At 40.1% G+C, this 20,315-nt stretch overlaps 3 protein-coding genes across 6 annotated transcripts; 1 reads left to right on the top strand and 2 right to left on the bottom strand.

Moving 5' to 3' along the window:
• Nucleotides 1-6,229: 6,229 nt before the first annotated feature.
• On the bottom strand, nucleotides 6,230-17,362 carry LOC115430012 (dynamin-1-like protein). Of its 3 annotated transcripts, XM_030149870.1 has the most exons (19): nucleotides 17,147-17,361; nucleotides 16,553-16,694; nucleotides 16,170-16,216; nucleotides 16,018-16,089; nucleotides 14,696-14,782; nucleotides 14,183-14,345; nucleotides 13,893-14,013; nucleotides 13,387-13,518; nucleotides 12,863-13,069; nucleotides 12,538-12,658; nucleotides 12,194-12,349; nucleotides 10,730-10,819; nucleotides 10,550-10,642; nucleotides 9,544-9,597; nucleotides 9,139-9,219; nucleotides 8,278-8,409; nucleotides 8,073-8,182; nucleotides 7,264-7,423; nucleotides 6,230-7,168 (listed from the first exon to the last, which is right to left on the bottom strand). In XM_030149870.1, the coding sequence occupies exons 1-19, from the start codon at nucleotides 17,246-17,248 to the stop codon at nucleotides 7,112-7,114; spliced, it is 2,127 nt and encodes a 708-aa protein (XP_030005730.1). In that variant the 5' UTR covers nucleotides 17,249-17,361; the 3' UTR covers nucleotides 6,230-7,111. The 3 variants fall into 3 exon arrangements, with proteins under 3 accessions (XP_030005730.1, XP_030005731.1, XP_030005732.1); XM_030149871.1 differs by lacking the exon at nucleotides 9,139-9,219 and having other exon boundaries at nucleotides 17,147-17,360; XM_030149872.1 differs by lacking the exons at nucleotides 6,230-7,168; nucleotides 7,264-7,423; nucleotides 8,073-8,182; nucleotides 8,278-8,409 and adding an exon at nucleotides 8,769-8,966 and having other exon boundaries at nucleotides 17,147-17,362.
• Nucleotides 17,363-17,479: 117 nt separating this feature from the next.
• Nucleotides 17,480-19,360, top strand: stmp1 (short transmembrane mitochondrial protein 1). The gene is made up of 3 exons (XM_030149536.1): nucleotides 17,480-17,623; nucleotides 17,950-18,003; nucleotides 18,774-19,360. The coding sequence occupies exons 1-3, from the start codon at nucleotides 17,609-17,611 to the stop codon at nucleotides 18,843-18,845; spliced, it is 141 nt and encodes a 46-aa protein (XP_030005396.1). The 5' UTR covers nucleotides 17,480-17,608; the 3' UTR covers nucleotides 18,846-19,360.
• Nucleotides 19,162-20,260, bottom strand: smkr1 (small lysine rich protein 1). Of its 2 annotated transcripts, XM_030149535.1 has the most exons (3): nucleotides 20,094-20,260; nucleotides 19,922-19,977; nucleotides 19,162-19,839 (listed from the first exon to the last, which is right to left on the bottom strand). In XM_030149535.1, exons 2-3 carry the CDS (start codon nucleotides 19,922-19,924, stop codon nucleotides 19,582-19,584), a joined length of 261 nt encoding a protein of 86 aa, XP_030005395.1. In that variant the 5' UTR covers nucleotides 19,925-19,977; nucleotides 20,094-20,260; the 3' UTR covers nucleotides 19,162-19,581. The 2 variants fall into 2 exon arrangements, with proteins under 2 accessions (XP_030005395.1, XP_030005394.1); XM_030149534.1 differs by lacking the exon at nucleotides 20,094-20,260 and having other exon boundaries at nucleotides 19,922-20,087.
• Nucleotides 20,261-20,315: the final 55 nt, after the last annotated feature.

Genomic DNA, 20,315 nt, shown 5'->3' with positions numbered 1-20,315 from the left:
ATATGAGAAGCCGTGTGAGTGGATGATCTGACCGAGTGAGGTGGTGTATGTGGCAAAAAGGAGGGGGCCCAACACAGAGCCTTGGGGGACCCCCATGGTGAGGCGGTGAACTGCTGATGTGTGCCCTAGCCAGGACACTTTGAAGGACCGACCAGTAAGGTAAGATTGAAACCAGGAGTGTGCATGGCCTGTGATGCCCATGTTCCAGAGTATGGATAACAGGATATCATGATTGACAGTGTCAAATGCTGCTGGTAAGTCCAGTAGAATGAGTACTGAAGAGTTGGTTGCTGCTCTAGCCTCTTTCAAGGCTTCTGTCACAGACAACAGAGCCGTTTCAGTGGAGTGGCCGATTTTGAAGCCAGATTGGTTGATGTCAAGGAGGTTATTTTGGGAGAGGAATTCTGTGACCTGTTTGAAAACTGCCCTTTCGATGATCTTAGAAAGGTATGGGAGGAGTGAGACTGGTCGATAATTCTCCACTTGAGTGGGGGTGAGGGAAGGTTTTTTGAGTAGTGGTGTTACCTGCGCTAGTTTAAATACTGTAGGAAATGTTCCTGATGTCAGTGAAGCATTAATCACCTGTGTGATTGGTGCTGTGATAGTAGGGGCTACAGACTGTAAGAGGTTGGATGGAATAGGGTCCAACAGGCATGTTGTAGGACGGCTAGAGGAAAGGAGTTTAGACACCTCGTTCTCTGTGAGGGGAGTAAATGAGGGGAATGACGCAGTTGGACTTTAGTCAGTTGAGTTAGTGGTACCCATAGTCAGGGGAGAGGAAGCAGTGTGTGATGATGATGATGTTGAAGAAGGAGGCGTGCAGTCTATGGGTGGATCGGTGAACTGACTGCTGATAGTAGACACTTTATTTGTGAAAAATTAAGCAAAATTGTCTGCTGTCAGATTAGTAGTGGGCGGTGGAGGTGGAGGGTTGAGTAGTGTTTTAAAGGTTGAGAATAGTTTCTTGGTGTCAGTGGCAGAGTGAATTTTGTTATTATAGTAAGCCTTCTTCGCAGCAGTGACACTGGATGAGAAGGATACCAACAGTGACTGGAATGTGATCAGGTCGGAAGAGCTTTTTGTTTTGTGCCATTTTCTCTCTGCGGCTCTGAGGTTGGTACGCAGCAACCGGAGGTTATCATTGAGCCATGGGTGGGACTGGGAGGATCGAGCGGGTCTAGTAGATAGAGGGCACAGACTATCCAGATAGGAGCTAAGTGTAGAGCACAGAAACTCAGTGGCATCATTAACCTCTAAGGAGGAAAAAGTGCTGGGGGGAGGGAGAGCGGAGGCTACGACGGTGGAGAAGTGAGAGGGGGACAAATTGCGGAGGTTGCGGTGGAAAGAGACCATGGGGGAGGTAGCAGAGTGTTTTTCAGGGAGAGACACACTGAACTGAATGAAATAGTGGTCAGACAGGTGTAAAGGTGTGACTGTGAGGGCATCTGTGATGCAATTTCGGGTGACATTAACATCACGTTTTTTGCAAAATTATACTTTGTTTTAGTGTAAATACAAGAAAATATTTATATTTACAAAGAGAAACATTTGAAGTTGTCATTATTTATATGTTATTATAGTAGTATTTTACTGGTTTGACCCACTTGAGATTGAATTGTTCTGAACGTGGAACCTGAACAAAAAGGACTGTTAATATTTTAGTGTAATTTTTGCATTTCACAAATTCATCCCAAGGGCTGGACTGGACCCTTTGGCGGGCTGGATTTGGCCCCCGGGCTGCATGTTTGGCACCTGTGCTCTAGTGAAATAAGCTAATTGAGGGCCAGAGCTGGTTTGTACTTAGACAACTTTATTGTTTGTTCCAAGTAAAAACAGAAATTCATCTTTTGTCACGGCTGTAAAACTATATTTTAAAACCACACTCAGGCATTAAAAACACCCCAACACACTCAAAAGCACAATACAATGGATAAAAACAAGTAAAGCATATAAAATGACTAAAACCACAGTGCAGTCTATTTTATGTTAAGAGCAGCTATTGCAGAGGGGATGAGAGATTTTTGGATTCTTTCGATTTTTAGAATTACAGCAATCTGCAAAATGATAACACACGTAAAAGGACATCTGCGCTCGTTCATGTTAGTGTCTGTACTTTCATTTGGGAGAAAAATCTATGTTAAAAGTATCACAATCTCACTGATATGTGATAAGAATGAATTTCTCTGAATTGCAATGAATTCGATTCCACTTCCTGTAGGGTGGAGTCAATTCAAATTCAAATCCATTTATTGACTTGAATTAAATACTGAAATTCTGAACTTTGTACAACCCTGATTAGAGGAAAGTTTCGTCACATCATTCTTTTCAGTGGGGACCCAGGTCAGATGTGATCCTCCGTTCACATCGACTCAGATCTTTACTTGTTCAGACACTGATGGCAGAGTCATTTAAGGACATGCACGCTGTGTTTATTTTTATTCCTTTTTCCGCCATTTACAAATTCTCCAAATCCGTTCTTCAATTCTTCATCCAGGCTCTGTAAAAACATTGTGGTCTTGATTCACAGCTACATTTGTGCTTTGAAGTGTGTAAAACAGAAAAGCATTATAGTGGTTTAAATGAACGTCCCAAACCCAGACAGTGACAGGCTGGATACCCACATCACTCATGTGTCCTACTGTCATGTTTTTCTAAGCTGATATTCAGACAGTATCGGTTACAAATAGTGAAATGTAAACCGATCGCCACCACTATTCTTGGAATAAGACAGAAATCCTGATGTCTTTGTCGAGCCATCTGGTGCATTTTTTTTACGCTCTGCTTTTTAAATTAGCCAAATGGAGAGAGTAAATTAGATGCGAACCTATGGGCTAAAGGAAAAAAACAGAACAAAAGCAGCAGATCAGAGGTAAGTGTCCTGCTGAAAGGACACAATCATCATTTGCTGACTATTTACCATCTGCCAGCTGTGTCTATGTGAAATCTGGTGCTTTCCTCTCCTCTAATGGCATCATGCTTTGGACTCGACCTCCTTCCTTCCTTCAGTTTATTCCTGCACACCACTTAACCCTTCAATATCAGCCTGGTCTCACATGGAACACAACACACAGTATGTTCTTTTATCATCCACACAAAGGCCTGTAGATATTAAATCTACATGTAACCTTTTCTTGGAAACACTTGAAATGTGTCCAGTAGAGCTGGATTCAATTTCCCCTGCTTGTAATAAGAAAATGTAAGTTTTGTACAATGTATCTTTAAAGTTCAGTTCTTCAGCTGCACATTAACATTTACCAAAGGGTTAAACCTGACTTTGTTGGTATCAAATGTGTTGTTTTGGCAGAAAAATATGATCATATCACAGTAGTAGGAGAAACACTTAGGTCCTGTACGAGTTAAAGTGTTAATGCAATACTGTAAAATCTATCATTGTAGAACAATATAAAAATGTACAGAGGATTTGGATAAAAAGGACTTGTGAAAAGGCCTTGATGACATAGATTTTATGTATTTTTATTCAAGTTGCAATGTTGTAAGATAAGATAGATTAATAAATCAACACTGACACAACGATTAACAAATTACTGTAAAAACAAACTGCTTCCAGAATTAAATTATGAAACATAACAAAGTTTGGGTCACACTAAAAAAGAAAAATTGAGCCAAATGCTTGTGTTGGCTACAAGATGCAGAGTTGGGTGAAAATTCTCTGAATTAATGACAGAATGTGTTTCACTCAAAAGGAATGTTTGTCTCAGAGCCAGAACTTCTACTGCAAAAAATTATCGGCACATTAGAAAACATTCACAATTCCGATTCCTTCTAGTGTAAGATTTGTAAAACTACTATATAAATATACTGTACATACACTATATTGCCAAAAGTATTGGCTCACCCATCCAAATAATCAGAATCAGGTGTTCCAATCACTTCCATGGCCACAGGTGTATAAAATCAAGCACCTAGGCGTGCAGACTGCTTTTACAAACATTCGTGAAAGAATGAGTCGCTCTCAGGAGCTCAGTGAATTCCAGCGTAGAACTGTGATAGGATGCCACCTGTGCAACAAATCCAGTCGTGAAATTTCCTCGCTCCTAAATATTCCACAGTCAACTGTCAGCTGTATTATAAGAAAGTGGAAGTGTTTGGGAAGGACAGCAACTCAGCCACGAAGTGGTAGGCCACGTAAACTGATGGAGCGGGGTCAGCGGATGCTGAGGCGCATAGTGTGAAGAGGTCGCCAACTTTCTGCAGTCAGTCGCTACAGACCTCCAAACTTCATGTGGCCTTCAGATTAGCTCCAGAACAGTGCGCAGAGAGCTTCATGGAATGGGTTTCCATGGCCGAGCAGCTGCATCCAAACCATACATCACCAAGTGCAATGCAAAGCGCCGGATGCAGTGGTGTAAAGCACGCCGCCACTGGACTCTAGAGCAATGGAGGCGCTTTCTCTGGAGTGACCAATCATGCTTCTCCATCTGGCAATCTGTTGGACGGGTCTGGGTTTGGCGGTCGCCAGGAGAACAATACTTGTCGGACCGCATTGTGCCAAGTGTGAAGTTTGGTGGAGAGGGGATTATGGTGTGGGGTTGTTTTTCAGCAGCTGGGCTTGGCCCCTTAGTTCCAGTGAAAGGAACTGGGAATGCTTCAGCATACCAAGACATTTTGGACAATTCCATGCTCCCAACTTTGTGGGAACAGTTTGGAGCTGCCCCCTTCCTCTTCCAACATGACTGTGCACCAGTGCACAAAGCAAGGTCCATAAAGACGTGGATGACAGAGTCTGCTGTGGATGAACTGGACTGGCATGCACAGAGTCCTGACCTCAACCCCACAGAACACCTTTAGGATGAATTAGAGCGGAGACTGAGAGCCAGACCTTCTGTCCAACATCAGTGTGTGACCTCACAAATGTGTTTCTGGAAGAATGGTCCAAAATTCCCATGAACACACTCCTAAACCTTGTGGACAGCCTTCCCAGAAGAGTTGAAGCTGTTATAGCTGCAAAAGGTGGACCAACGTCATATTGAACCCCATAGACTAGGAATGGGATGTCACTGAAATTCATATGCAAGTCAAGGCAGGTGAGTAAATACTTTTGGGAATATAGTGTAAAATAACACTATCGTAGTATCTTGAAAACATCAGCTAGGCCAACTTTTCCATTTGATTTTACCAAAGACTGTAAAACTAGCGCATTAACCCATGGGGATCCACAGGTTCTAGATGTGGTAGTTTTTATGTTGTTGTGAATTTGAGCATGCTGTACCACATTTGTCCAGCAGTCACCGCCAAAGCGTTCTGGCCATAGCAACGTGATTGTAAGGCTACTGTACTCTAAAGTTACTAATAAATATTGGTCCTATCAACTTGCCATTTTCGCTAGTCTGTTCATTGACCAAAAAGGCATAAGTATGCCAAACTGCAGCAGTCAGCTCTTTCCAGATTTTGTGTGAACCCCAGACACACACACACATACATACACATAGAGAGGCCACTTGGCTTTTATAATATAGATGCACCACTGATGCAGATAATTTCCAATGAATTGTAGAAATCACCAGGAATTACTGAGGGAAAATGTTACAGTTAGTTTGAAGTTCAGTGGTTCCGATTTAACTATGAGGTAATTACATTCGGTTCAGCACTTATCTACTTTCTAATTCAGTCAAGGAGTACATTTCAGACATGCTTAGTGGGTTTTAAGTGCCAAAACCTGCGGGGACACGGATGATATCAGCTGATTTATTAGCTATCTGCTTTTTCCTGCTCCTGCTTCCTTTAAAAATATATCATCACTCGACATGAAGCAAAAGGTCGATCTAAAATACAATCTAATAGAGGTATAAAGTAAAGAGAAATGTTAAGTAAACAATAAAACACAAATAAAGTAGCAGTAACTTTGAATTGTAAATTGTACATTTAATGTGCTTGGCCTTTCCATTGATGTTCTGTTATTGATGTACTGCCCTTACCACTCAGTAAAAATAAATAAGTGAATAAATCTCATACTCAGCCCAGTATTCTAGGAATGCACCTGATCTGATAAATGGAAAGTTGTTGAAGTGTTAAATCTTTTTGTTTTTGTTTATGACTCCATAGCACCAATAGAAGAGGAAAGGCCAACAACAACAGTTCTGAAAAGCAGCAGCACTGACTTAAATATTAACGTCCATATATACTGAAGTCAGTCCTATTGTTGGTTCCACCAGTCCCTCCCTGTGTGTTTACCTATTGGATGGATGAAAAGCACATAAATCCACATCAGTCAGGTGGCAATAAAATACCTATATTTATTCTTTCTTTTGGGAAACACACATAGAACCACAGTGCACCATACATTTCACATGTAGGTTGTGATATGTAAACATAATTAAATGACCTACTGCAGCAAACTGCAATAGAGCCGATAACATTATCCATACACTTAAAACACATTAATAAATAAAACTTCTGATGGCAATACAGTGTCTGGACAATGGGGTTTCTCTACAGTGTAACATGGCAACGACAGTGCAGAAATTAAAGTGACGGGTCTATACACAGGCCTAAAGGAACTACGAATGTATGTCAGATTATTTGAGCTGATCCCTGCAGTACCGTTACACTAGGACTTCTGAGGTTCTATGGTTGACAGCTATTCCTAAATGAAAAGGCTGCAGATGAGCGGATGAATAATATTTTGGATTTTTTTTCATGACCTAGAGCCAAAATGCTTTCAGAATGCTTTGTGAAGCTGCCAAAACGGCATCAAAAGTTTCATTTCCACTTCACACAAAAGTCCATTTCCATTCTGGTTAACCACAGTCTGTCAAAGAAGGACTTTGCCTTTGGCTGCACTCACAATTCCTCCAGGAGCTGTGGGTGGCAATTACAGTTTCTTAAATCTTACCTTTAACACTAACTTACTGAGGCAGTGCATTTTCATATATTCTAGACAACACCAAGGATATTTACTTTGTCATTATAAATAAAAAAACTTAATTAACATACATTTCTTTCAGGTAGCTGCAAGCCAATGATACCTACACGTGTGCAGGGATCAATACAGTGCATTTCCAAAATTTCAAGTTCAGACAAGATGAGTGCATGGAGCGTCGGACCTTAGGCATATGATGAGGAGATAACAAGATCAGGCACTGTGGATTTTTCACCACAGATGAGTCTCCCTGATCTCAGCAATCACCTGGCTGGCTTTTTGTAACGCCTGTGGATAAAATATAAGACGTACATATCCAAATTAGTGACAGACAAACTTGACTTTATCACATGAAACTTTAATCACATAGTGAGGTCTGGTACCTGTAGCATGTCCGCAGCCTCTTTGCGTCGCTGGGCCATGTCCTCTGATTCAGTCAGCAGGTCGTTGAGGAGGCCGGATTTATACAGCTGTCCAACAAGCTCACTCTGGAGGCTGTCCTTCACATGGTTGACCAGGAAGTGCATCACTGCCTTCGGCACACTGTGGCGGACACAGCAAGAGGAAACAGAGCGAACAGATGGTTCAGAACAGGGAGGCAAGATGGCCTGGTGACTGTGCTGCACCCCCAGATGGAGAGGCTTCAGCTTGACACAGCGGGTGGCTGCGCCAGTCCTTTTCCCTTTTTATTTCCTTGTGTAGAGTGAAAGATTATCACAGTACATACACTTGTATACAGATACAGTATAGGCATAGATGTCTTAGAGGGCGTTCTCTATCCTCATATGTATAGTATAATTTACATTTACAAGGCAATGCAAGGGGGACTGATGATGTTCAGGCATGAACACAGAAAATTATAGATAAATTACATATTATGAAAGAATTTACATATAATCTTCACATTTCTTTAATGTCATGGTGGAAAACTTATAATTATTGTATAGCCATTGTTTCTTTAATTGGATATGTTTTTCTTTCTTTCTTTCTTTCTTTCTTTCTTTAGATCTCGATCCTTGGAGCTGCTGTAACAGTGAACTTTCTCGACTGTGGGACCAATAAAGTTTGCCTTACCTCAGAGAAATAGAGTCGAGTTTGAGTTGAGTCTGAACAACGATCTGTAATTACAGCTGTAAATCATGTATTTAACCCCCCTACCTGTCTGAAATGCCTATTTTATAGAGGAGCGTACCTGTCTTGGATGTTCTTGCGAACTATTAGGAAGTATGACTTGATGAGTCGTTCGATGACCTCACAGTCCCTCTGTTCACGTGATGACAGCTTCCTGGCGACCGGCACAGGCTTACGAATAAAAGGAGAGGATGTTTTAAAACCTTGCCTGAAAAACAACTTTAATCCTCATAGTGAGGTGAGCCAAAAGGCTCAAGATTACTTACCACATCAAGTAGGTTGACAGCTCCTTTAAGAGGGCTTCCTGGTCCAGAGCCGGGGGCTTCCTCCCCCTTCTTCAGCATCCCCCTCCAGTTCCCTGTGCCGTCTTGCTCACCCTGGGGCCCTGCTGCTGGAGCCTAGGGAGCCCAGAAAGAACCAATGCATGAAAATATGAATTATAACCGCATCATTCAGAACACTAACTGATAACCAAGCTGCTTCACAGGGTGGGGGCGGTTATCTTGACTGGATTGTACACATCAGTACATCACAACACAGGCATGTACGCTAAAAGAGAGTACAGACACTACAGGCTACACTTACAAAATTAAACACAATACAGAATTACACAGAATTATAGAATGTGTGTATTCATAATAACATTAGATGAACAATACTACTGTTCTAAATGGACACAACTATTAATGCACTGGTTAAAAAGAATATTATGGAGGAAATTCAAATGAGCACAGCTTCTCCTAAAATATGCACTTACAGCCCATAGAGGCTTGGATAGGTGGCAGAATTTCCACTATCCAAAAATTCCTATAATGCAAATACAAAAGACACATCGAGAAAAAAACATGAAAGGAAAATGAAAGTAGAGGCAGAAGGAATTTTTTGTTAGACAGGTGGACCAATTTTAGGGGAACAAACTGCAGGAAACACGTTTGTTAATGCAAGTCCACGCAGGCTGAGGGAGAGCAAAACAAGAGCGTGACGTCAGCAGACAAAGATCAGAGTGCATGCCAGCAGCCCATGCATCCATCCATCCGTCCGCCCATCCATCCATCCAACACTCCATGCCCCACCACCAGCCCCACAGCCAGCCAGGCACAGAGCCAGCGAGCTGCGTACGTGCCCACCTTGGCACCGTCCATGTCTGCTCCAGACGCAGGGGGCTCGCCAGAAACCGCAGTTGGGCCAGCCGGACCTTTGCCAACAGACTAGCAGGAATATGAGAGCAGGAATGGAGAGAAAAAAAACCACTGAGAAGAAATGTGGAAAGACAGAGGAAAGGAGATTGGCAGTCGAAAGTCATTTGAGGGGAGGAAAGGAGACATTTGGAGAAGGAGAGAGGAGATGTGGGATAAAGTTCCTTGATGGAAACTATCCGAAGCATTTGGTTCACAGATCCTCATCCTGTAGTGCTATAAGTGATTAACACTGCACACAAGTGCCCTTTGTGTTCGGGATGCTGCAGGCTGCAACCAAATATTAGAGCACATGGGAAACTTTGCAATATTTTAAAATAAGCTTCTTTCTTTTACCTTATCCCTGGGGACTGCAGTGGGTAATTCTCTCATCCTGTTTCTCCTTTGCTCCTGTAGACACACAAAAAAACAGATGTTGGCACAACTGATGATTCTGACCAAAAACCAAAACTTTACCAAAACTTCAAAGCATCAAGTAAAGTATGTAACAATTTACTGGAAACTAAATAATAAGACTTCTATAATTTCAAAGCTTTCAGATGTTTTCATTTCTACACTCAAATGTTTTCTTTTTACTAACAAAACCCAAACCAAAAGTCAGATTTTAAACCTTTTAATAGGGAAAGATCCTGGCATTTACCTCTATGAACGCACACTGCAGGTTAGTTGTAATTATTTGGGCTAATAACCATAAAGAGAGAAAAGAAAAAAAAGAAAAAGAGAAGAAAAAAAAAATATTTGGGCTAATATCACTTATATTGTAAAATAATGGAATCCACATTTTTTTTCCATTATTATGCATAAAAACCACTGGATGACACAGAAATGTCAGACTTCATTAGTATTCCTATGTCAAATTCCACTATTTCAGCACTGTCACTCCTTGATGACTCATCTTGTCACAGGCTCAAAATAATCATTAATCCACTGTTTATCTATGTTTCACTGTTCATTTCCAATAAACAGCCATTTTTCAAAGGGAGAATCAATAAATTCTCAGACAAATGTAATAAAAACTTTGCTTATCAAAATAACACAATTATTTTTGTACATAAGCTTCATTAGAGTCTAAACACTTTTATATGTTTCCATCGGTAGATTCCTTCTTTGTAGAATTGCTGGGGCTGTGCGCTACACATTCTGAAATTAGAACATTTGTCTGAGAACTTTTTGACTCTCCCTCATATTACTCAACTATTTTTAGTCTTTTACTATAATAATGACAGAAAAAAACTATATTAACTATAATTACACAAACAACAATTAATCGTCAACTAAGATGCCATGATGGTGTCAGTCCTGACAGTAGGTATTATGGAAACACTTATTTGCAAGTACAAACCTCTATGTTATTGTTCATGACTCCACAGGCATCAGCAAAGTCTGGATGCTTGGTGTTGATGTAGGCAAGCTCAATGGCAACTAGGTTATGCACCTGCAACAGGCAAAGAAGTCATTTTAGTCATCAAACCAGTTATTTTTCTCATTTAAACACTGCAAATTAAGAGACCAGGACAGGTACCATCTCATTGGTGATAGGAAGTCTCTTCCTCAGGAGGGAGGTGACGACTTCTACAATGGCCTCATGAAGCTTAGGGAATCTCTGCAACTCCTGTAGGTTAAAACAGCAGAAATATAAATGGCTGAGTTACTATTGAGGGGAGGTTGTATTTATTTGAACATATAAAAACAGACCAGCAAAAAAGGCAAAAAAAACAAAAACAAAAAAAAACCACAGAAGCAGATTATGCAGGTGTGATTAAAACATAATGTGCTGTGGATTTTTAATCCACCTTGGCCAAATATAGTGTAAGATTCTGTTGAAAGTTACTGCCCTATAATTTACATTAGATTGTCTTTGTGTAAAAGTTATTACATACATATTTATATTTGAAAGTACTCAGACATTATAACTGCACAAGGCCATTTGACCTTGAAAAAGTAGGTAAAGGTCACATATTTTCAATAGGTTTCTGCTCCATGTCAAGATGCATCCACAGTATAAATTTGGTGCAGATATCTCAATGCATTCTTCAGATAATGCCATTATGTCGTTGAATGGACAGACAGACAGATGACAAAATGATTACAAAACCCCTTCAGCCATTTCTGGCTGAGGGGTAAGAAACCGCCAGGGGTCATAGAGGGAATCTCACTCAAATAAGCATTATACAGAGATACAAAAGTCATATAAACCACAAAAGAAAACAAATAAGCAAACATAAAAGAAAGAAGCAGAAGAGGAAAAATACAATAAAAATAGGACAAAAGTATAGTGAGTGTGCTGTCAGCCTTGATGTTTCATGGCTTTCAACCTGATGGCTGGATTTCAGTCAAAAAGAGGCAACTTCACCAAGCTAATTTAAATAAAAAAGACTAACAGCATGGTAGAAGAGATTTCAAAACCACTGTCCCAAACACTACCAAAAGGTAGTAACGTCATCATGTCAACCTAACCAGAGGAGTGCTGATGGAAAAAATGAAAACATAAGCAGACTCACTATTGCAGCATATTACAACACAGTCTGGCGAACTGATCTTCTCAAAGAAAAGCCTTAACATGTTCCAGCTCTTGGCGGGTAAGGCTGACCCTTTGTTTTGATATTTTAAGCACTGTCAGATATGTCAGTAAGTTTGATCTGCTGAACGGCTGTTAGTGAACCATCAACTAACCGCAGATCAAAGATTTTTGAAGTTATTATACCACATGTATTTTCTGCCATGAACCATCCAATTTATGCAGGCCAGCTTACACAGTTATATACAAACTCCCTGTGCAGATTGTAGGTGTGTCATTTACAGAGTGACTTGAATTCAGAGTAAAATCTTGTAGTTTTAAAGGATGCACTGCCCTGGCAGTAGTACTAGCCCTCTTTAGTGCTCTGCTTGTATGTCATTTAGCTTGTGTGGTGTCCTGATTGAGATTTGACCAATACTTTGCCCTCTCTGCCTGCCGACCTGATCAGCAGTAAGCAGACCTGATTACCTGTGTGCTGTAGTTGCTGCAGTGCTGAATGATCCTTTGCATCTCCTCGTGGACCAACTCAACACAGCGCAAACTGGGCTCCTCCAGGCGTTTCACCTGCTTCTTCACCAACAGCTCGAAGGACACCTCAGGCACAAACAGGGAAGGACGCGGGCCCTGATGTAGAGAGAGGCGAGAGCTAAGGGTTAGCCGTTACCTTGGGCAACTCGTATTAACTGAACAGACAACAAAAACAACAGAACTGAATGTGTTTAAGGTTATTTATGTCATTTTACAATGCCTTGAATGACAAAAAACTCCAGTAACATCAGTGTCGTAACTACAGCTAATGCACCAACACTTACTGTTGCATTCCTTATGGCTGTTAGGATATCAATGGTGCTGAGTCCTCCCAGAGGATCTACAGACTCCAATGTTCTGCCAAAAGTCTCATGGAATATGTAACAAATTCTGGCTCCACCACACCTGAAAAACAGCAGCAGGGATATTAGCTGTGATGTGAACCCTGTGGCCTACTCTCCTGTCAGCCTTTCCTTCAGACAGTGTGCGTGCCTCAACTTACAAGTTGTATCATATTAAATGATGAAACCAATGCGGTTATTTTGCTCATTTTCACTGTACTGGATCAACAGCATCACCATGTGGCCATAGGGTAGTAGTGCAACTCACAGTTCTGCTGTCTCAATGTATTTGGCTGTGCCCTCTATGGTGTTGCAGTATTCTGTAGCAAACTTAGTGATGAGCTGGAGCAAGGTGGCACTTTGGTCCTCGACAGGTTCTCCGTAACTGCTCAGCAGTGACTGGTACTGAGCTGCCAGAACATTGATCCGTGTCTTCAGCTCAGGGAGGCAGTCTCTGATGTGATGCATCAGTAACCTGACATTATGAGACAAAAGGCAGAAGGTTATGCACATGATGTGTTTAAAAATACTTTGCAGCTATTCTGTGTCAACACTACTGTGTACCCAAATAATAGAAATAGAATAAAATAAAATGCAAATCCTGTTGTTAATGTGGCCAGTTTCAAACATAGTGATACTCATGTGACATGTTAAATCCACAGTTTTATCATATAAATGGTTGTATAAATGGTTGTATCATTTGTATAAGTATTACACGTTTTTCAGAAGCTGTGTTTATGCTGTGCAACATTTACAATGAACAAATGGAATGTCAAAAAGGTCATCATTTACCTATTCAGAGTTCTGGCCAAGTATTTGGTTCCATTTCTGTTGGCGAGAGATGGATATTTCTTCTGCAGAAATGCATGTTCATCCCGAATGGCATCAGCCACTGACTTCTTATTGTTGATGTCCAACTGGCTCCTAAGATTTCAAATTCAGTTCAACACTGATATTTAACACTGAGCAATGAGAGGAAATTAAAAACAAATATTATTCACAGATGACCACTAAAGTGTATTATATTTCATGTCATGATGTGCAAAATTAATGACCGACTTAAACCCTGCTGAGCTGCATAATAATAAAGATGAGGTTGTTATTAAATCACAGTTGAAATTAGCCTGATGTGATGGATTATGAGAAGAGTATGAATAAATATTGATATATTCACCCTCCCCATCAGCATTAAAAATGTATGACAGTTTTATCTTAATCTCTCCCTTGGACATCCATTTTTATTTACAGTAACTGATTGTTTTCTAGTACAAAATATGTATTATTTAAAAAATGGCTACCTGTTGACAACTCCAATGAGGCCCAGTTTAACAGGAATGACTCTGCCCATCAACACATCCATAGCATCTGTGCCAGCATCCATCAGGTCCAGTTTGGTCACTACAGCCAGCGTCCTCCTCCCTGATGACACATTCATCACAAAATGGTCACCAAGAACCAATCATGTGTCAAATTACGTCATGAAACATAAGACAATAATGCTTAATAAGACCTCGACTTAGGTTTATCGTGTGCTTGGACTAGCTGGGGAAAGGTCTGCATACCATAATCTTCTTTTCAGTCTCCTTACCATCAGGGTCCACCTCGCGGGCCACCTTGAGGGCCTCTGAGGTGGCCATGTCTGTGTTTGCTGCAGTGACAGCCAAGATGATGCAGTTGGGGTTGGAGATATGCTTCAGTATTAGATCTCTTATTTGAATCTCAATGTCCTTAGGCTGATCACCCACAGGCACCTGAAGGGATAAAAACAATTAAGAAAGGACACAGAACATCTCTATTCGATTCATTAGACACTACAACAGGGGTGGGGTTTACAAGTTAACGTGTTCAACCAAAGGCAAGGAACTAATGCAGCTTAAATCAAAGCCTGCAAAGACTTGGGCTTTGACAGCAGAGGAGTTAGAGAATGAGCTACTAATGACCACAGGGCCTAAAAATGCCTTAAATACAACATCAGCCACACTGGGTCATTATCACCAGTGACCAAGCAAATCTAGTGAATCTGGATTTTAGGTGTTTTTGCCTAAGGGTATGAGATGATCAAAGCCTTGTGTCAGAAAGTAGGAAGTACTGTGAGTGTTACCTTAGTGATTCCTGGCAAATCCACTAGAGTGAGGTTGACAACGTGAGGAGAAAATATCTTCAGATGAATGGGTTCATCACTGATCCCCTGGAGAGGGATAAAACAGGAACATGTACTGTTAACAGACTTAACAGGCTACTGTTTGAAGAAAGGTCAAGGTCAAGGTTACTTTATAACCTGTGGGTAGATTTGTTTGGTAGAAAAAGTTATTGCATTTGGCATTCCATTACAAAACACATATTGAACCTGACAGGCAGAGACTTGGTGAAGTGCAAACAACTAAATCCAATCCAATGTGAGTTGTACTTAAGGCACTTGTGGAATGGTGTACAGCAAATAATTTAGCATGGTGACCATAGACTGTATAGAATCAATGGAAGGATGAACTGTTATGTCACCCACTAGTTACTGAACTACTGTTTTGAAGTCTGTAGTTTATGATTTGACCATCATCACCATGTTGACTTTCTGCAGTCAGAAGTGACCATATTTGGATGAAAGGGATAGAACTATGCAAGCCCAAGGGCTCAGAGGTGAGCTAAACACTAGCTGACTAACTGTAAAATGGAAAACTTCATCAAGCATTGTGTAACAAAGTTATTTTACAATGTGGAGCCAAGTTATCTGTCAGGAGACAGATTTCTTTTATTTAAAAAATGTTGTACAGTCCTGTTAATTAAAGCCTGGCACAGAAGACATAAAAGCCTTCTACTCAACCTGAGATCAAATTAATGGAGGAAAAATTCAACAATGGATCTTGATATTGTTTATTAGAGGGCCCAAACAAAACTGATGAAACTGGAAGGGCTCCTGGAAAAAAAACTATTGAGTTGTTGACTTTTAGAGAGAAACTCAGGGTAAGTTAATTAGAGCCAGGGCTTTTTGAAGCCAATACAAGTTAATCCTAGTGTGGTTCAGTAGTATCAGAACTTTAAAATACTCTTGTATTGCCTTCATTCTGGAGCCAAGGTCCTTACACTGTGATTGTCACATGGCTATATTTTTCAACACACATTACAATTTGCATTTATTTGCCTGGTTACCAATGAAAACACACAGATTACTGATCAATTTCAAATGTCAAACATACAAACTTCCACCACTGTAAAAATACAATAACCATTTTGCAGTTTTTACACAGTGCAGCTCTCTGCTCAATGTTGCTAAAACCAAAATACTGGACATTTGAATTACAGTTCTTTGTAATTTATGACTGCACATGAAATCCAATTAATTGTGCCAAAAAACTGTAGATTGTGCCAATTATAATCTAGTGTCTAGATATGAAAACACACAGTGACTGCCCCATGTTGATGTCTCACCTTATTATTTCCAGATATCCGCTCAGTTTCATTTTCAATCTCTTGTCTGATCTCATCGAAATCTGTGTAAATCTAAAGAAAAAGAAAAATTATGTCAAGATAAGCAAGCATTAAAAGTACTAATAAAACACATCTATCACACAAATATGTACCATGTTTTTGGTGTGAAGGAACTTGCCCCATTCTTCACCTTCTCTACCTGTGTAACATAAGGAAATGGTTGTCACATGAAAAACACTGGTTTTAACATTAGGCCTGGATTAAGAGAAGACACATGAAAAAAGTTAGTAGTGAATAAAGACACTGGTCTGATAGGTAAGTCTAATCTACAGGAACAACCAAGATTGTAGTAATGCATGGAGATATTACTTTACTAGAAATATTAGTTATGGGTCTAATTCCTCCATATGTGATTTATGTAGCCAAAAATAACTTAATTATATGCTTTCTGGAGTCTTTACTATATGTAAGTAAGTAAAAAAAAAACAATCACTGGTAAAAACCTTGCAGATGTCAGAGGGAAGGTGGTGCCTACCGCTTTCATCATTTTTCCTGGCATCTGCAGGATCTACATGGACCAGCTGGAGGATGAGAGGTCGCCTGGTTACAATGCCGGTCCCACGGGGCAGTAGGTCCCTGCCCACCAGACTCTCCAGTACAGAGCTCTTACCACTGCTCTGCAAACACAAAACACACACAGACACACTAGTTACCAAAGCACTGGGCCCAACACAGCACTGATGACTTGGAAACAGATGTAGACTAAGCACGGCTGATTCATCTGTAATTTCTAGCACTGCCCTGGTTTAGGAGACAGAGGTTGAGAGGGTCTGTAAATAGACTGATGAAGGATGATTAAAATAGACTGTACAACCACTGCCAGAGCTATTTGCCAGTGAGCTGTGCAGCAGTCCAGCAGGGTTTTAGCTGAGGTGCTTGGTTTTACTGCATGAGTCTCACCTCACCTCAATATAGTATGTAGATATGAAGAACTATAGCGGATGTAACCCTCAAAGCTTACTTTCTTCCAATTATTTTCTATCTATTCGGCTTTGCATAGCGTGAAAGCAAGGTTATAAGGCTAGCATAGCAGCTATACTACAAAATACACACAATCACAGCATTTTACCTGAGTCCCCACTACTGCTATCTGCGGCAGCTGTATAATGTCCGCACCCACAGTGTTGAAAACATCCTGGAGCTTGTTTATAACTGGGATAAGAGCCTCCATACTAGCAGTTAAAAATCAAATGAATAAACTAGCTATTTTCGTGATGGAGCCAAAGTCATTCAATGTCCCACCGACACCACCATTGCAACAACACCCACTCGGTGTACGATAGCGAATGTGTTACACAGGGAGTTGTAGTTCTCTACCAGAACACAAGTATTGTTCAAGCTGAAAAAAAGACTACAGTACACTGGCTCTAAATATCGCGATAGTTTAGTTTCTTACTGGGAGATCTCGCGCATGCGTACAATCATTATTAACGACAAGATTGGTTAGTGTTTCCCATCTCTAACCTTTCACTCTCCGCTTGATTTAAGTCATCGAGTTACACTTCTGTCGGTAGATTTTCCTTATTCCAGGATGCTACAGTTCTTGGTAAGTTTAACTGTCATTATCGTACATAACATCGACATTTGTCAGGATGTTGAGATTGGGATGCTGTCAAAATGTTAGCATAATGGTACCTAACGCTAGCTTCCAAATGCAAATACTTAGCATAAGTTGTAGTAGTTAAGTTGTATCCCAGTTAATTATTAAAACTTTAAATTGACTGTCAGCCACTAAAAAGCAGACAAGAGAGTGTTTCATGATTCAAAATATTCTTGCACTTAACATGAAGTTAAATACCAACAAAATGTTTGTTAAAAATAATCATTTCGCTAGCAACATGAAAGGATTAACAGCTGAATTGTGTTTTTCAGGCTGGTTTCACCCTGGGGAACGTGGTGGGGATGTACCTCGCTCAAAACTATGATGTAAGCTTTCTGTGTTACTGAAATCATCTGTATGTTACACTGATCCTCTTTCACCAAGCCCTTCTACGGCTATATCAAAGGTGTCTGTCTGGACAGGTGCTGTGAGGCCCCACTGACCCTCATGAGCAGCCAGAGGAGACCCACATGTCCAAGACTACTGTAGTCCCATATAGCATCATACACTTAGTTGGCTCTCAGCTTTTGCCGAGACTCCTTTACACTTATGGCTCTAATGAAGGCCTGTGTACTGGGGGCCATAGGATTTTTTTGTCTGAATAGAGGTTCATCAGTATCAGTCTGATACTGATCCAAACAGCTGGATTGCATATTGAAATAATAGCTATGATCCATAGTTCTATCTGTTCAAACACAGCAAACAATAATGATCTGTTCAATAATGTCACTTATGAAATGTAATAAGATCAGTAACTAATTTATGTGATATATCAGTAAATTGCTAAAAGTATTCATCAAAATAACTCAGTTGACAGAGTCTGAACTGTAAAGATGTTTTACTACCAAATTGTTGGAGACTGATTATGTACTATTTTTATCATTAAAAAAAAGTTATAAGTGAATGTTAAAAATCAAGCCTGATTTTTGTTATGCATAACAGAATGAACCTAGTCTGCTCCAAACAGTGAGGTTTAATTAAACTGTTATCTGATGGATACACAGTATAAGATGATATCCAAAGCCTGGAAATCAGCATTGGAACTGAAAAAGTCAAAGCATCCCTTGTATTGACCATATTACCTTTTCGTTTTTAGGTTCCAAACATAGCCAAGAAAATTGAAGATTTCAAAAAAGACGTGGAGGCCAAGAAGAAGCCCCCAGAGTGAGCAAAGGGGAACCATTTTGCAAGAAAGAACAGATGGGCTCAAATGCAGAGAATCTATTTATTATACAGGGTTATGGTGTAAATGCGTTGAATTCAACATATAAAATATGTGTAAGGATACAGTGCCTGGGACAGTATTGGTTTCCTCCCTTACTTTTATAGGCATGTTCTCATTGTAGCCTATTTTTTATATAATGTAATTATACAAGATTTGAAGAACATTAGGACTAACTACTGGGATCACTCAAGTCCAGAAACATGGCACTGCTGGCTGGCTTTTTTTTATGCACTATGGTGTTAACATGTGGCATTTTTTGCTCCACATATGGTGCACATTACATTCTCCAAAATACATAATATTTCATGCATTTTCCTGTTATGACTTCCGATTCCACACAGATAAGATTTTTTTTTCTGTAACTGCCTTTCAAATTGTCAGTAACATTTGCCAACCTTGCTATATTTGTACAAATATAACTGATCATTCAGCTTCAAATAAAGTTGTTGTTGACAATTTCAAAGTCTTTGCCTCAATAATCAAGAGTTCATTAATGGCACAAGTATCTTAACAATCCTGTAAGACTTTGTGTTGTGTGATCAGTATTCCTGCATTACGACCTGTTGTCATAACCTTGTTTACTTGGGCTGTTATTACTAGTCTGTCCACTAGATGGTGATATTTAAACATAACCAACTACAATACTATACACACTGTCATCATTGGCAAAAACGTGTGGTTACTTTTTGTTCTTTTTCACACGCTTACTCTTTTTCTTCTTTTTCTTTGAATTTGGCTGCCCAAAGCCTCTGAATTCCAGACAATCCACTGCATTGTGTGAAATGTAGTACAGATTCTCCATGGCCGCAGGGCTGAAGATATCCACTTCCTTCTTGGTGGATTTGGCACTTGTGGACCTCTTCTTGGGTGTTTTTTGACTCCCAGTCTTCTTGGCAGGCCTAGAACTGTGGGATCTTGACTTCCTAGATTTTGTAGGCTTTAAGAAAAAAACAAAACAAAAATACATTTACCCAATTTTGTTTTTCCACTTGTGTTAAATTTTTAAATATATATCTTACCATAATGACAAGATCAAGGTCAGCTCTTATTTGATAATGTCAGAAATGTCCCTCATCTGCAACATGACATGGATAAACTGTAAAGTGCATCCATATACAATTAAGCAACTTGAACGTAACTTTTTAATCAAAACTTTAAAAAAAAATTGAGAAAACATTTGAGCCCTCTTACCAGTTCTGTAGTTGGCACTGTTGAATGTGGAAGCTGAATGGCCTCCACTGGTACAGTGATACCCCATTTGTTTACTTCTGTTGTCAAAGAGACAGGGCGGGCCAAGTCATGAATGAGGGATTGTCACCACATGCAAGCCCCCAAACTCTTTTGTTCAACCGCGGATGCACAAAGTCATTTAGTCCCAAACAAAACTTTAAAAAATGCAAGTAAAAAGACAAT

This window comes from Sphaeramia orbicularis, chromosome 12, assembly GCF_902148855.1.
Source record: "Sphaeramia orbicularis chromosome 12, fSphaOr1.1, whole genome shotgun sequence".
NCBI classification, from domain to species: domain Eukaryota; kingdom Metazoa; phylum Chordata; class Actinopteri; order Kurtiformes; family Apogonidae; genus Sphaeramia; species Sphaeramia orbicularis.
Note: the sequence above shows the minus strand (reverse complement) of the source record. Positions and strands in the feature narration are given on the sequence as shown.

Bases quoted from the DNA above. Each gene is read 5' to 3' on its own strand.
- stmp1 (XM_030149536.1), top strand. The intron at 18,004-18,773 runs GTAAGCTTTCTG...TTTCGTTTTTAG, and splicing joins ACCTCGCTCAAAACTATGAT to GTTCCAAACATAGCCAAGAA.
- LOC115430012 (XM_030149870.1), bottom strand. From the start codon at position 17,248: ATGGAGGCTCTTATCCCAGTTATAAACAAGCTCCAGGATGTTTTCAAC. The intron at 16,217-16,552 runs GTAGGCACCACC...TATGTTACACAG, and splicing joins CAGGAAAAATGATGAAAGCG to GTAGAGAAGGTGAAGAATGG. The intron at 14,014-14,182 runs GTAAGGAGACTG...ATGTGTCATCAG, and splicing joins CCGCGAGGTGGACCCTGATG to GGAGGAGGACGCTGGCTGTA.